The sequence below is a fragment of the Bubalus bubalis genome, chromosome 17 (genome assembly GCF_019923935.1).
Source record: "Bubalus bubalis isolate 160015118507 breed Murrah chromosome 17, NDDB_SH_1, whole genome shotgun sequence".
NCBI classification, from domain to species: Eukaryota; Metazoa; Chordata; class Mammalia; order Artiodactyla; family Bovidae; genus Bubalus; species Bubalus bubalis.
The window spans coordinates 67,539,697-67,555,281 of NC_059173.1; the positions used below are offsets into that span (position 1 = coordinate 67,539,697).

At 37.9% G+C, this 15,585-nt stretch overlaps 1 protein-coding gene across 16 annotated transcripts in view; it reads left to right on the forward strand.

The window, feature by feature from the left end:
* ARFIP1 (ADP ribosylation factor interacting protein 1) overlaps nt 1-15,585 on the forward strand; it is a 135,563-nt gene that overhangs the window by 84,351 nt on the left and 35,627 nt on the right. For 15 of the 16 annotated variants that reach the window (XM_006051678.4, XM_025268187.3, XM_006051682.4 and 12 more), the window contains 2 exons: nt 1,833-2,054; nt 8,227-8,384. In XM_006051678.4, coding sequence (XP_006051740.2) covers nt 1,833-2,054; nt 8,227-8,384 — 380 coding nt within the window. The remainder of the gene's footprint in view (nt 1-1,832; nt 2,055-8,226; nt 8,385-15,585) is intronic. The other variant, XM_044930537.2, reaches the window with a different exon arrangement.

Consider the following 15,585-nt stretch of genomic DNA (forward strand, 5'->3'; position numbering starts at 1 on the left):
TTTTGCCCAGTCTGCCAAGTTCCTTCAATGAATTCTGGCTTCTTGGTTTTCAACAGACTATTATATCTGGATAGCTATGGAAAGTACCACATGCTTTGGCTTAAGAGTAGGTAAATGCCTCTGATAATATTCTGTTGCATAGGGAAAATCCTTGTGTGGAAGAAAAGTGGAAATGAGTGGTATATCTTGATCTTGTTACCATTTCAGATATTACTTGCTGATGTTTCTCTCATTAAAATCACAAAGTCTGAGGTTAAATGTTCTCTTTATGTGTTTTTCATCCCCAAAGAGTGTTTGTGTGTTTTCCATAGAAACAGTTTTATCCCTTCTATGAGTTTGGCCTTTCATCTTCCTATCACTTTCTATAGAGTTAATTTCTCTACTTTTTTGTTTTTAAAAGAACTCTTTTATTTAAAAAAGTTTATTTGTAAAGATCCTTAATTGATGATAATAGAGAGTGTCAGGGAATTCATTTCTATTTAAATAGAAAAATGTAAGTAGCATATATGTTACCATTAAAAGGATAAATAGACTTCCCTGGTGGCTCAGATGGTAAAGCATCTGCCTACAGTGCGGGAGACCCAGGTTCGATCTCTGGGTTGGGAAGATTCCCTGGAGAAGGAAATGGCACCCCACTCCAGTACTCTTGCCTGGAAAATCCCATGGACGGAGGAGCGGGGTAGGCTACAGTCCATGGGGTCACTAAGAGTTGGACGCAATAATAGATTTATATGTGTTGACAAGGAAAAGTTTCAAGATATTTGTTCTTAAAAAAAGGAAAAGTTTCAAGATATTTGTTCTTAAAAAATGCTTGGATATGATGTATAGCATAGTCTCATGTTTACTTTAAAAATATTATATATGTGATTATATAGGTTTAAAGGGAAGTCTTAATAGTTTTCTACTATCCAGTCAAATTAAAGGAAGAGGACATTCATTTTTATTTCATTCATTATTTTCACTTCTACAACAAATACTAATTCTGTAACCAAACTTTAAAAGATATGATAAAATAACATATTTGCAAATTTTAAAAATTTCAGTGCTTATTTACTACTTTTTATAATATTTTTAACTTTAAATGATAATGATTATATTAATGCCCTATATGGTTGCTCTTATAATATATTGTTGAGTAGTGAATTGAAAACTGTAAGCTCTTGTATCATTTCTGGAACAGAAATAGAATACCGTAGAATAGAGTAACATAGTTTAATACTATTTTATCTAGGCAAAAATAGAAGAAGAATTCAGAAATCTCTAATGTCTACCTCCTTCTCTGGCCTTCTCCCTTCCCTCCTCTCCACCCCCTCTTTCTTCTTTCTCCTTCCTTTCTTCCCTTCATTCTTCCTGTTCACACACACACACACACACACACACACACACAACTATTTAAGGGAAAGCTAGAAGGGAAAAAAGCATTTGAAACTAATAAGAAAGTAGAGTTTTGGTATTCTTATTGTTCCTATATTAATAGTCCAGTATTCTTAAATCAGTGCTAAGTATGTCAGTTGTTTTAAATCATCTACCAAAATGCACAAAGCTTGAAATATGATTACATGAGAGAACTCATCTGGCAGTATATAAATGAGCTAGGTAAGTTTTGAAAATCTCTCTGATTAGTAATAGTTAATAAGCATGATTGGTAAATTTACTTTCTGAGTCCTGATGAACGTCTAAAGGGGACTGAAAGTTTGCAGTTTGTTAGGCTAGCTTGTTTGAAGCCAGAAATGGTATATACCCTTTGCTTCAGTGTTTGCACTTTGGATTACTGCTTTTATCTTTTGTTCTTTTTTTTTTTTCCTAAACAAAATACATCTTTCTACTTTTAGTGCACTCGACAAATTATCTCTGAGAAGCTGGGCCGTGGATCAAGAACTGTGGACCTTGAACTTGAAGCTCAGATTGATATATTAAGAGATAACAAGAAAAAATACGAAAATATTCTAAAACTGGCTCAGACCCTATCGACCCAGCTTTTCCAGATGGTGCATACCCAAAGGCAACTTGGAGATGCATTTGCTGACCTGAGTTTAAAATCACTAGAACTCCATGTAAGATTATTTGAAATAACTCTCGGAGAGGGGAGAGGGGTGAAAATGGCAATAGGAGTGTTCTAAGAGGCAATTTGTTACATTTCTGATTTGTTGATCTCTAATAAAATTGGAATCTTGTGGTATTCTTTTATTTCAAGAAGGCTCAGCTGACTTTTGTCAAAATACTGATCCAAAGAAAATGTCTGCTGGAGGTTTCAGGGAAAGGAAACTTGGTTAGAGGAAAAGAAGAAGAGTACTCGGCCTGCTTGAGCCTAGAAAGAATCATATATAATCATGTAAATAACTGGGTGTGGGTAAAAAGTAAATTCAGGCACCTGTTGAAAATCTTGGGGCTTCCCGGGTGGCGTTAGTGGTAAAGAACTTGCCTGCCAATGCAGAAGACACAGGTTCAATCCCTGGGTCAGGAATATCCCCTGGAGGAGAAAGTGGCAACCGTCTCCAGTATTCTTGCCTGGGAAACCCCCTGGACAAAGGAGCATGGCAGGCTGTGGTCCATAGGTTTGCAGAGTCAGACACAACTGAGGCAACTTAGCACAGCATGTTGAAAATCTCTTACCTAGTCTCTGAATGTCCTAAACAATACTTACTTGACTTAATTTGTGATACACTTTTTCATTAGTATAAGTTATGAATTTTAGAATGAAATTATTTTTCTGTGTATAGAAAGCATTATTCATTTCTTATGCTGTCTTTTTTTTGGCTGGCTCTCTGTTGCTGCATGTGGGTTTTCTCTAGTTGCAGCAAGCAGGGCTTACTCTGCAGCTGTGGTGTGCTGGCTTCTCTCACTGGGAGTATGGGCCCTGGAGTGCACAGGCTTCAGTAGATGCAGCCTGCGGGCTCACTGGTTGTGGCAAATGGGCTTAGTTGCTCTGCCACATGTGAGATCTTCCTGGACCAAGGATAGAACCTATGTCCTCTGAATTGCAAGTTGGACTCATAATCACTGGACCACCCGGGAAGTCCCATCTAATGATATCTTAAATTACTCCTTTTATGTCTTTTTTTCCTCACCTGGAACCAAAAGATGTAGAAATCCCTTTTCTACGAAAATCCCCTACAGACGAATAACTTGAGAAGTTAGATCATTTAGAGCATTAAATTATTTGTTAGTAATATAGAATCTTGGACAAAGAAAGTTTGGCTAGAGATGACAATATTGAGATAAATATTGAGATTCAATTCTAACTGAGTCACTAGACAAAAAGAAGAATGAAACTAATATTTAGGAAGCTGAGTTATAGCAGCTGTTATTACTGAGTATCCACAATTTCAGTGTGATGGGCGGAGTGCTTTTTAGCCATTATATCATGTAATTTCTCTAATAACACTGGAAGAAATGTTATCCTGATTTTATAGAGGAGGAAATGGAGGCCAGGATGGTTAGGTAGTTTTTATAAAATCATGAAAAACAAAAGATGGAAGTGGAATTTATATTCAGGTATTTCTGTCTCTTCCTGATCTCTGCCTGTCTCTTTAAGTGAGAGCTTTAGAAGGTGTGACCCAGAAAAAAATCCCCACAGTATGGCAAGAGATGATCAGAGTATAGGGTCTGGGGAAGTACAGCAGTGTTATCAGTGATGCTACATTGAATAGAGTCTATTGATTATAATACTTAGCACCAATTGGGGACTTACTATACATCAGGTACAGCTCTGAGTTGCTTACATGTGTGTTAGCTCATCTAGTGCTCAGTCTTAGTTAGTAGTACTTTTATTACCTTTCTTTTACAGATATGAAGTTCTTTAAAAAAAAAAAACACCTGAGCATATTCAGGTCCTCAGTATTCAAGGCCATTGTTGTTATTGTTCAGTTTCTGAGTCGTGTCCGGCTCTTTGCAACCCCATGGACTGTAGCACACCAGGCTCCTCTGTCCTCCACTGTCTCCCAGAATTTGCTCTAATTCATGTCCATTGAGTCAGTGATGCTGTCTGACTGTCTCATCCTCTGCCACCCTCTTCTCCTTTTGCCTTCAATCTTTCCCAACATCAGGGTCTTTTCTAGTGAGTTAGCTCTTCCCATCAGGTGACCAAAGGATTGGAGCCTCAGCATAGTCCTTCCAGTGAATATTCAGGACTTAATTCCTTTAGGATTAACTGGTTGGATCTCTTTGTTGTCCAAGGGACTCTCAAGAGTCTTCTCCGGCGCCACAGTTCGAGAGCATCCATTCTTCGGCTTTCAGCTTTCTTTATAGTCCATCTCTCACATCCATACATGACTACTGGAAAGACCATAGGCTTGACTATATAGATCTTTGTTGGCAAAGTAATGCCTCTGCTTTTAATACACTGTCTAGGTTTGTCGTAGCTTTCCTTCCAAGGAGCAAGCATCTTTTAATCTCTTAGCTGCAGTCACCATCCATAGAGATTTTGTTGTCCAAGAAAATCAAGTCTATCACTGTTTTCACTTACTCTCCTTCTGTTTGCCATGAAGTGATGGGACTGGATGCCATGCTCTTAGGTTTTTGAATGTTGAGTTTCAAGCCAACTTTTTCACTCTACTTTTTCACCCTCATTAAGAATCTCTGTAGTTCTTCTTCACTTTGTGCCGTTTGAGTGATCTCATATGCATATCTGAAGTTGTTGATATTTCTCCTGGCAGTCTTGATTCCAACTTGTGATTCATCCAGTCTGGCATTTCACATGATGTACTCTGCATCGAAGTTAAATAAATAAGGTAATATATAGCCTTACTCTTTTCCCAGTTCTGAACCAGGCCACTGTTCCATGTCCGGTTCTAACTATTGCTTCTTGAACCACATACAGGTTTCTCAGGAGACAGGTAAGGTGGTCTGGTATTCCCATCACTTTAAGAATTTTACACAGTTTGTTGTGATCCCCACAGTCAGGGGGTTAAGTGTAGTCAGTGAAACAGAAGTAGATGTTTTTCTGGAGCTCCTTTGCTTTCTCCACAATCCAATGAATGTTGGCAATTTGATCTCTGGTTGCTCTGCCTTTTCTAAACCCAGCTTGTACATCTGGAACTTCTCAGTTCATATACTGCTGAAGCCTAGCTTAAAGTAATTTGAGCATAAACTAGCTAGCATGCGAGATGAGTACAATTGTGCGGTAGTTTGAACATTCTTTTGCATTTCCCTTCTTTGGGATTGGAATGAAAACTGACCTCCAGTCCTGTGGCCACTGCTCAGTTTTCCAAGTTTGCTGGCATATTGAGTGCAACACTTTCACAGCATCATCTTTTAAGATTTGAAATAGCTCGACTGGAATTCCATCACCTTCACTAGCTTTGTTCATAGTAATGTTTCCTAAGGCCCACTTGGCTTCACACTTAAGGATATCCAGCTCTAGGTGAGTGACCACACCATCATGGTTATCTAGGTCATTAAGACCTTTCTTGTATAGTTCTTCTGTGTATTCTTGCCACCTCTTTTTAATTTCTTCTACTTCTGTTAGACATGATAAAAGACAAAAATGGTAAGGATCTGTCCTTGTATGAAATGTTCCCTTGATATCTCCAGTTTTCTTGAAAAGATTTCTAGTCTTTTCCATTTTATGGTTTTCCTCTTATTTCTTTGCATTGTTCATTTAAGAAGACGTTCTTATCTCTCCTTGCTGTTCTCTGGAACTCTGCATTCATTTGGGTGTATCTTTCCCTTTCTCCCTTATCTTTCAATTCTCTTTCTTTCCTCAGCTGTTTATAAACTCTCCTCAGACAACCACCTTGCCTTCTTGCATTTCTATTTCTTTTTCTTTGGGATGGTTTTGGTCACTGTCTCCTGTATAGTATTATAAACCTCAGTCCATAGTTCTTCAGACACTCTATCTATCAGATCTAATCCCTTGAATCTATTTGTCACCTCCAGTATATAATCAAGGGATTTGGTTTAGGTCATACCAGTCTTCACTATCAGTGGTTGGGGCATAGACTTGCCTTTCTGTGATGTTGAATGGTTTCCTTGGAAACGAACCATGATCATTCTGTTGTTTTTGAGATTGCACCCCAGTACTGTATTTCAGGCTCTTCTGTTGACTGTGAGGGCTACTCCGTTTCTTATAATGAATTCTCGTCCACAGTAGTAGATATAATGTTTATCTGAATTAAATTCTGCTATTTACATCCATTTTAGTTCACTGATGCCCAAGATGTTGATGTTCAGACTTTACATCTCCTGCTTGTCCACATCCAGTTTACATTGATTCATGGACCTAACATTCCATGTTCCTATCCAATATTGTTCTTTACAGCATCAGACTTTACTTTCACCACCAGACACATCCACATCTGAGCATCATTCTGGCTTTGGCCTCGGCGCTTCATTCTTACCGTAGCTGTTAGAAATTGTCCTCTGCTCTTCCCCAGTAGCATATTGGACACCTTCCGACCTAGGGAGCTCATCTTCCAGCATCCTGTCTTTTAGCCTTCTCATGAGGTTCTGCAGGTAAGAATACTGGAGTGGTTTGCCATTCCCTTCTCCAGTGGACCACAGTTTGTCAGAACTCTTCACTATGACCTGTCTGTCTTGGGTGGCCCTGCATGGACAGCGTGGCTCATAATTTCATTGAGTTACACAGCCCCTTCTCTGCGACAAGGCAATGATCCATGAAGGGGATTCAGGTCTGTCGGACCCAGTTTTATTTTTTAATAACTTTATTTTTTTCTGTTTTTTTCTTAATTTTATTTTTGTATTTATTTTTCTATTTTGGCTGTGCTGGCTCTTCATTGCTGCGTAAGCTTTTGGTGGCTTCTCTTGTTACAGAGCATGGGCTCTCGAGTCCTCAGGCTTCAGGAGTTGCCGCACATGGGCTCAGTAGGTATGGCTCCTGGGCTCCAGAGCACAGGTTCAGTAGTTGTGGCACACAGATTTAATTGCTCTGCAGCATGTGGGGTCTTCCTGGACCAGAGATTGAACCCACGTCTCCTGCATTGGCTGATGGATTCTGTAACTTTCCACCAGGAAAGTTAGAGGACTGAGTTTTAATTTTTGAGTTTCTTATTTGAGCATTTCTCTTTGTAAGGATTGATATTTTATGACTTTTATTCTTTCTTAGAGATCTTCCAATGATAAATTTACTAATTTTTAAAAATAGAATAAATGTTTTTATCTTGCAACTACCATATGAGTCCATTGGAGATCAAATACACAGTATTGGATCTTAATGATCTTATTTTCCTATATCTTAAGACATTTCGCTGTATCCTCATCTTAGGAATTATTTCATTATTCCTCATCAGTTTTTCCCTGCCATGTTAAAAATGAGTAAGATAATAAGAAGACAGAACGACAGCGTTGCCTGGAAGAATTACGTAATAGTGAGATAAACACTTCTTGTCTGTTGGCATCACCAAAAAGAAATATGGAGAAGCTATTTACATCGTCTTTTATTTTTTTTCCCTTGACACTTAAAAGTATTTTTAACAAAGTCAGAATCCTCAAATTAAATGATATACCTTATATATTCAGTTCTAAAATTGATATGATCAAAGTTTTTATGTGGTCAGATTTATTCCTGATAATCAGTTGACTAATCAAACTTAAACTGGAAAGCTTTCCCTGCTGAAAATTTAGCTAGTCCTTGCTGTCCATATGTTAAGGAGTCGTGTGTGATGTTTGCTCAGCCAAGACTCGGTTTATTCAGAGAGAATGAACTAAAACTGGTGTTGAGTGATGCTTCCTCCGCTGTTTGTCCAGATAGACCTGAGCTTGAGAGTCGCTTGGCCGCTAGGTTTACAAAGAAATGTGTATTGTTAATATTTATACTTGGAGGAGATTCAGTCAAAACACAAAGATTGTAGTCTATTTTATGTCTGAAAGTTTTAGCCAATTGTTACCTAATTTGGTTGCAAAAGTTAAAGCCTCTCTGATTAATAATCTGCTATATTTTTCTTCTTAACAGCTGTGCTTACAGTATAATAGAAACAAAACGTGGAAATGAAAATATTCTTTCTAGTACAAAGTAGTTTAACTTTAAAATTATTTCATTTTAGCTGTACATCTAAGCTAATGACAGTTTGGTTTACTAGACTTTTTCTGTAATTGTATAGCTAGTTGTGATTTAGATTCCTATTTATTTAAACATTGAAAGAAAAAACTTCTATAGCTAGATTTCTAAATCAAATATTTTCCCAATAGTGATGTGTTTGAGATTTTCTTTAGTCACATTTACTGATTTACAGCTGGATAAATTAAGGTGACTTTTTTTTTTTGTTTTAGGAAGAATTTGGCTATAATGCAGATACCCAGAAGCTGCTAGCTAAAAATGGAGAGACTCTTCTAGGAGCCATTAATTTTTTCATTGCCAGTGTAAACACTTTGGTGAATAAAACAATTGAAGATACATTAATGACTGTGAAACAGTATGAAAGTGCCAGGTATGTATAGATTTTCATTCTGTCATTTGTTTTACAGATAATACATAATTCAGGTAAGATTTGGGGTTGCCAACAAGAGAAACCAACTCTGGTCAATATGAACAGAAAAAAAATGTGTTATTAGAGTGTTGTAGGACAGCCCACTGGAGAACGCAATGGCAACCCACTCCAATACTCTTGCCTGGAAAATCCCATGGATGGCGGAGCCTGGTAGGCTGCAGTCCATGGGGTCGCTGAGAGTCGGGCACGACTGAGCGACTTCACTTTCACTTTTCACTTTCATGCACTGGAGAACGAAATGGCAACCCACTCCAGTTTTCTTGCCTGGAGAGTCCCAGGGACAGAGGAGCCTGGTGGGCTGCCGTCTGTGGGGTTGCACAGAGTCGGACACGACTGAAGCGACTTAGCAGCAGCAGCAGCAGGAGAGCCCACTCCAGTGTTCTTGCCTGGAGAATCCCAGGGACGGGAGCCTGGTGGGCTGCCATCTGTGGGGTCACACAGAGTTGGACACAACTGAAGCAACTTAGCAGCAGCAGGAGAGCCTGCAGAGCTAATAAAAAGGCAGGAGAACAGTTTGAGAAATCAGCAAGAGCCAAAGCCAAAATAATGCCTCAGAAGAATCTCATTAGAGTTCTGATGCCTCAGTACCTCTGGTACTAGATGCTGCTACAGCTCACATAAATAAAAATTCCAAAGACTCCTGAATACTTTGCTTCATTGCCTTGAGAGTATCCAGTTGAGCCTTGGTCATGTGCCCACACCTTGCCTGTTTGGATTAGGAAGGTGGGGGAGCTCCCCGCTCAGCATTCTTGGCAGAGCACAGGGCCTTGTTTTCCAGCAGATCGACAGCAGATACCCTGTCTAATCTGTCCTGAGCCTGCCTTTTCAGCCATACTGCTTCCCTGCTACAGCCAGATGCATAGTTTCAGTTGCTTTGAATATGGAAGCTTATTTCTGCCTCCATAATTTTATGTTGGTTATTCAGATTATAACCGGTCTTCAGTCTTCCAGATTTTATTTTTTACATAAATTATCTGCCTTGTATTTCCATGGTGTTTTATAACACAGTATTTTCATACTTTTTTACATACCTCCACACACACATGATTTCTCTGTCTCATAACCATCCTGTTAGGTAAACAAAATACATATTAATAGATGCCCAGAAATTTCTAAAATGCAGCAGATCTATGATAGCATTTTTCAGCTTCTCATTCCAGACCCAGTTTTCTTCCCCCACTCATTTTTGTCCCCTTTTAGTTTTTTTCCTCTGAACACTTGATTTCTTTATTTTTTGTTATACTTTTTATAGCATAGGCAAAGATAGTACAAACTTTACCTTTTTGGTGTATAACTTTTTGGCCTCTTGGTCTAGTTTAGTGATATGAGAAATGCCTATGAAAGTGCTGGATGTATCTAGTCTTCTTGCAGTTGAGTGCTTATTCTTAAGTATATATGTCCTTATGCTTTGCATAACTAAAAGCCCAAACCACATGGAAAGTTCATTGGTTTTTGTTTTTCTTTAATTGATAGTAGTTGCTCAAAACATTTTTATACCTTATAAACAGTTAAATAGTTTCAATTCAAGCTTTAAAAAGTTATTATCATGTTCTTTCAATAGCTTGCCTTTTTACACACACCCTCTTTCCTGAAACTTTCTTTTTTATATTGACCTGTAGATGGGTTATAGTATTGTGTTAGTTTCAGGTGCACGGCAGTTCAGTACACACACATGCACACGTATTCACTTTCACATTCTTTTTCACTATAGGTTGTTATAAGATATGGGATATAGTTCCCTGAGCTATGCAGTGAGTCCTTGTTGTTTATGTACTTTATATGTATATACACACACATATATACACACACACACATATATATATACACACACACACACATATATACACACACACACATAGTGATGTGTATCTGTTAGTTCCATACTCCTCCCAATTTTTCTTTCTCCCCAACCTTTCCCTCTGGTAACCATAAACTTGCTTTCAAAATCTGTGAGTCTCTTTTTGTTTTGTAAATAAGTTCAATTGTATCATTTTTTAGATTTCACAGATAAGTGATATTATTTGTCAAGTAAGTGATATGTAATATTTGTCTTTCTCGGTCTGACTTCACCTAGTGTGGTAATCTCTAGCTCCATCTATGTTGCTTCAAATGGCAGTACTTCATTATTTTTTGTGGTTGAATAATAACTTTAATTTTTTAAGGAACATCTGTAGTTCTCCACAGTGACTGTACCAGTGTCCTTTCCCACTAACAGTGTAGGAGGGTTCCCTTTTCACCACACTCTCTCTTGCATTTATTATTTGTAGAATCTTTTTTTTGGTAGATCTTTTGATAATGGCCATCCTCACTGGTATGAAGTGATACCTCATTGTAGGTTTGATTTACATTTCTCTAGTAATTAGAGATGTTGAGCATCTTTCCCTGACCCTGTTGACCATCTGGATGTTTTTGGAGAAATGTCTATGTAGATCTCCCATTTTTTGATTGGATTGTGTTTTTTTGTTATTGAGTTGTATGAGCTGTTTGTATATTTTGGAAATTAAGCCCTTGTCACGTTGGTCACCAGTATTCTCTCCCAGTCTGTAGGTTGTCTTTTCATTTTGTTTATGGTTTCCTTTGCTGTGCAAAAGCTTATAACTTTGATTAGGTCTCATTTGTTTATTTTTGCTTTTATTTCTTTTGCCTTTGGACACTGACCTAAAAGACATTGCTACAATTTATGTCAGAATGTTTTACCTGTGTTCTCTTTTGGAAGTTTTATTGTGTCATGTCTTATATTTAAGCCATTTTGAGTTTATTTTGTGTGTGGTATGAGGGTGTGTTCTAACTTCATTGATTTACATGAGGCCTTCTAGTTTTCCCAACACTAGTTTGCTGAAGAAACTCTGTTCTCCATTGTATATTCTTGCCTCCCTTGTCAAAGATTAATTGACCATAGGTGTGTGCATTTATTTCTGGGTTCTCTATTCCGTTCCATTGATCCATGTGTCTGTTTTTATGCTAATACCATGCTGTTTTGATTACTGTAGCTTTGTAGTAGTATCTGAAGCCTGGGAAAGTTATGCTTCCTGCTTTGTTCTTTTTCCTCTGGATTGCTTTGGCAATTCTGAGTCTTCTGGAGTTCCATATAAATTTTAGGATTGGTTTGTTTTGGTTCTGTGAAAAAGGTCATAGATAATTTTAATAGCAGTCACATTAAATCTGTAGATTGCTTTGGGTAGCATGGCTATGTTAACAGTTCTGATTCTTACAAACCAAGAGTATGGAATAGCTTTCCATTTCTTTGAATCATCTTCAGTTTCTTTATCAGTACGTTATAGTTGTCAGCACATAGGTCTTTCACCTCCTTGGTGAGGGTTATTTCAACTCTGTTTTTCATGTTTTTGTTTGTTATTTTTGACAATTTTAAATGGGATTTTTTTTCTTTTTAAAAAAACTTACTCATTTATTTTTGGCTGTGCTCGGTCTTTGTTGCTGTGTGTGGGGTTCCTCTGGTTGTGGCAAGCAGGGGGTGTTGCCGTTGTGCGCATGGCTTATTGTGGTGGCTTCTCTCGTTGCAGAGCACAGGCTCTGGGGAGTGCAGGCTGCAGTAGTTGCTGCTCGTGGGCTCGAGTGCACGCTCGGTAGGTGTGCTGTGTGGGCTTAGTTACCCCATGGCATGGGGGATCCTTCTGGACCAGGGATCGAACCCATCACCTGCGTTGGCAGGTGGGATTCCCAACCACTGGACCACCCGGGAAGTCAAGGATTGTTTTTTTTTGGAAAGTTTACTTTTGATCTTTGCATAAGAAGAGATCCTTCTATCCTGTGCTGTGTTGGTAGCTCTCATTTTAGTATTAACATATCAGATTCTCAGTGACTTGGAAAGGAAGGTCAAGACAAGTACTTGTGGTTGTCTGGTGGGAGAAGGGCACAAATAGATCTGTGTGCCTTATTTAAGTTTTGGACTTGGTTTTTTTACTTTACTTTATTGTTTGAAGAATTTAGTAATATAGTATTACAATTAGAAGATGGGAAAAAGTGAAGAAATCTATCAGTATGATTTTGCTTAGTAACACTGAAGGGATGTCTCAGTAAAATATCCTTCAGTAGGACTTCCTTTGGTAACATTCCCAGTAGTTGGTTTTCCAGTCCTGTTTAAATCCTTTCATGGACATTGCCTGTATTTTTCAAAGGATATATGTTTATTATGTATATTTTTATTTCTATAAGCTATTTCTTCTCAAATCTGTCTGTTCATTTTCATAGCATCCTAATTTGTTCATAATGAATACTCTTCCTTTTATCTTGTAATCATTTCAAACATTCTTATTTTCTAATCTAAAATTGATTGTCCTAATATTTGTAGTTTTGAAGTTGAAATTTCTTTTGTTCTGAAAGTATCCCGGTTAAGAACTATGTGAATCTAGTTTCTGTCTCTCTACTTTGTAATTGTCCACCCATCCTGATTTTTAAATATAAAGTATATTTTATTTGAAACATGTAATATCTTTCTCTTCAGCACTTATTTCTAACATGGTTTAAAAAATATTAACCCATATTAAAGAAAAATACATTAGATGTCACTTATCATACACAAAACATTTTATATTTAATTTGCAAAGGAGAAAAATAAGCCTCTAGAGGTTAAGTGGGTTATTTACTTGGAACTGATTTCAAAGTTAAATGAAAATCCATGGGCTCCTGCCTTCTATTTTTGATCATCAGGCCTCAAACTTGAATTGTACTAATCTCAAATTTTCACATCTAATTTAAAAAAATAGCTTTCATATCTTACGATGAGGAATCTGACTTAATGTATAATGTGATATAAAAAAATCTCAATTTATCCAATAATATAGGTTCGTTTGAAATTTTTGAACAGAATTATCAATTAAGTTATATATACTGGATAGCTGGTTGTCAGGAAACCTTTACACAACCTCTGTATATACTTTAAAAATCAACAACAATAATGACCCACCTCATAATTTATTCTCATATTGAAATTTCAGTATATGATTTTATTCATTAAGCTTAGCTTGGTGGTTAACTTTTCTATGCCGTTTTGGGAATAGCTGAGGCATTGACTAGTTCTAACACTAAAACATTGCCTACTGAGGGATAACATTGAAAAAGAATCCCAGACTGAAAGTTTCTCAGTAGTTGAATTTTCTCCTCTGTCAAAACCAGAATTTATTGACTTTTAGGGCAAGGGTCAGCTATTTGATCAGCACACAAAGTGGCAGTTTAGGCAGATGTCTGGGTGGCCTTTTAACGCTCCCTATTATGCATCGCACAAGTATTTCCTAGCTGTCTGGGGCTTCATGCATAGAAAACCTTAGAACAGCCTATTCAAGACTTACAGAGCAGCACCAACAAGGGAGCCAATTGTGGTCAAAACTTTTCAGATGTGGACACCTGTTTCATATGTTTTACATAAGCCATAAAGTAACCAGCTATCACTAACTTTATTGGTAGGGACTCAGTTCAGACTGGCAACCTTGAAGTGAAGAGTTGCATTTCGAAAACTTAGTATATTTCTGTTCCTGGTGGTAGTGAGCACTTTTAGCTCTTAGGGAAAGCTCTTAGGGAAAGTTTTACTTTGACAGCATCTGCAACTGGATGTAAAAATTAATGTCAGTATTATAACTTTGGCTGTGTTTAAATTAGTTGCTGTTATTTAAAGGTATACCCCATGGCAATGAAGAATATTTGTCTTCACATTAAATCACCACACATTGCTGTTTATTTTTGTTCTGCTTATTTCTCTCTCTCTTCTTACTGATTTTAGTATGTTTGCTTCAGTCCATCCCTCTTCTAATTTGGCTGAAATGATAAAGCACTCTAAAGATATTAGTTATTAGCAGGGGTCCTAAGTACTTTGTATATATGGGTTTTGGTGGGGAAAAAATGTTTTTAGATTATTATTCCCATTTCTGAAGCAGAAAATGAGAGCAAGAGGAAAAGAAAAAAAAGCTTAAGACATTGGAGCTAGTGAAGGACAGAGTGGTCATGCAGTTTGACCATTGAATCCATGAAATTTAACTAGCTATTACCATGTCAGTTGCACCTCCTAAATTTTTAGTAACTCTCCACCTGTGTAGCTTTACTATCATTGGTCATTGTCTTCTGAATTCAGTGACTCATTTCTCTTTTGCCCATAGTCTTCTAATTGGTTTCCTTCTGATTTCTTAATCTACTCTAGTCCATCCTCCGTGCATGACTTTACCACTAAAGTCATCTTTGTGTCCTGAGCAAATAGAACATGCTGCTTTCCAAATCAAAGTTCTTCCATGGCTTTTTATCACTTGTCCCTGGATTCAGTCTGATCTCTGTAGTCATGGCCTGTATTGTTGTTGTTCAGTCATTCAGTCACTCAGTTGTGTGTGACTCTGCATTCCCATGGACTGCAGCACGCCACGCTCCCCTGTCCTTCACCATCTCTTGGAGCTTGCTCAAACTCACGTCCATTGAGACAGTGATGACATTGGCGCTTGCTCAAACTCACGTCCATTGAGACAGTGATGACATCCAGCGACCTCATCTTCTGTCATCCCCTTCTCCTCCTGCCTTCAATCTTTCCCAGCATCAGGGACATTTCCAATGAGTCAGCTCTTTGCATCAGGTGGCCAAAGTATTGAAGCATCAGCTTCAGCATCAGTCCTTCCAGTGAATGTTCAGGGTTGATTTCCTTTAGGATTGACTGCTTTGATCCCCTTGCAGTCCAAGGGACACTCAGGAGTCTTCTCCAGCACCACACTTCAGAAAGCATCAATTCTTCAGCACTCAGCCTTCTTTATGGCCCAACTCTCAAATCCATACATGACTACTGGAAAAACCAAAGCTTTGAGTATATGGACCTTTGTCGGCAAAGTAATATCTCTGCTTTTTAACATGCTGTCTAGGTTGGTCATAGCTCTTCTTTCAAGGAGCAAGCATCTTTTAATTTCATGGCTGGAGTCACCATTCGCAGTGATTTTGGAGCCCAAGAAAATAAAGTCTGCCACTGTTTCCATTTTTTCCTCATCTATACGCCATGAAGTAATGGGTCTGTATACCATGCATGATATTAGTGTTTTGAATGTTGAGTTCCAAGCCAGCTTTTTCACTCTCCTCTTTGACCTTCATCAAGAGGCTCTTTAGTTCCTCTTTGCTTTCTGCCATAAGGATGGTGTCATCTGCATATCTGAGGTTAATG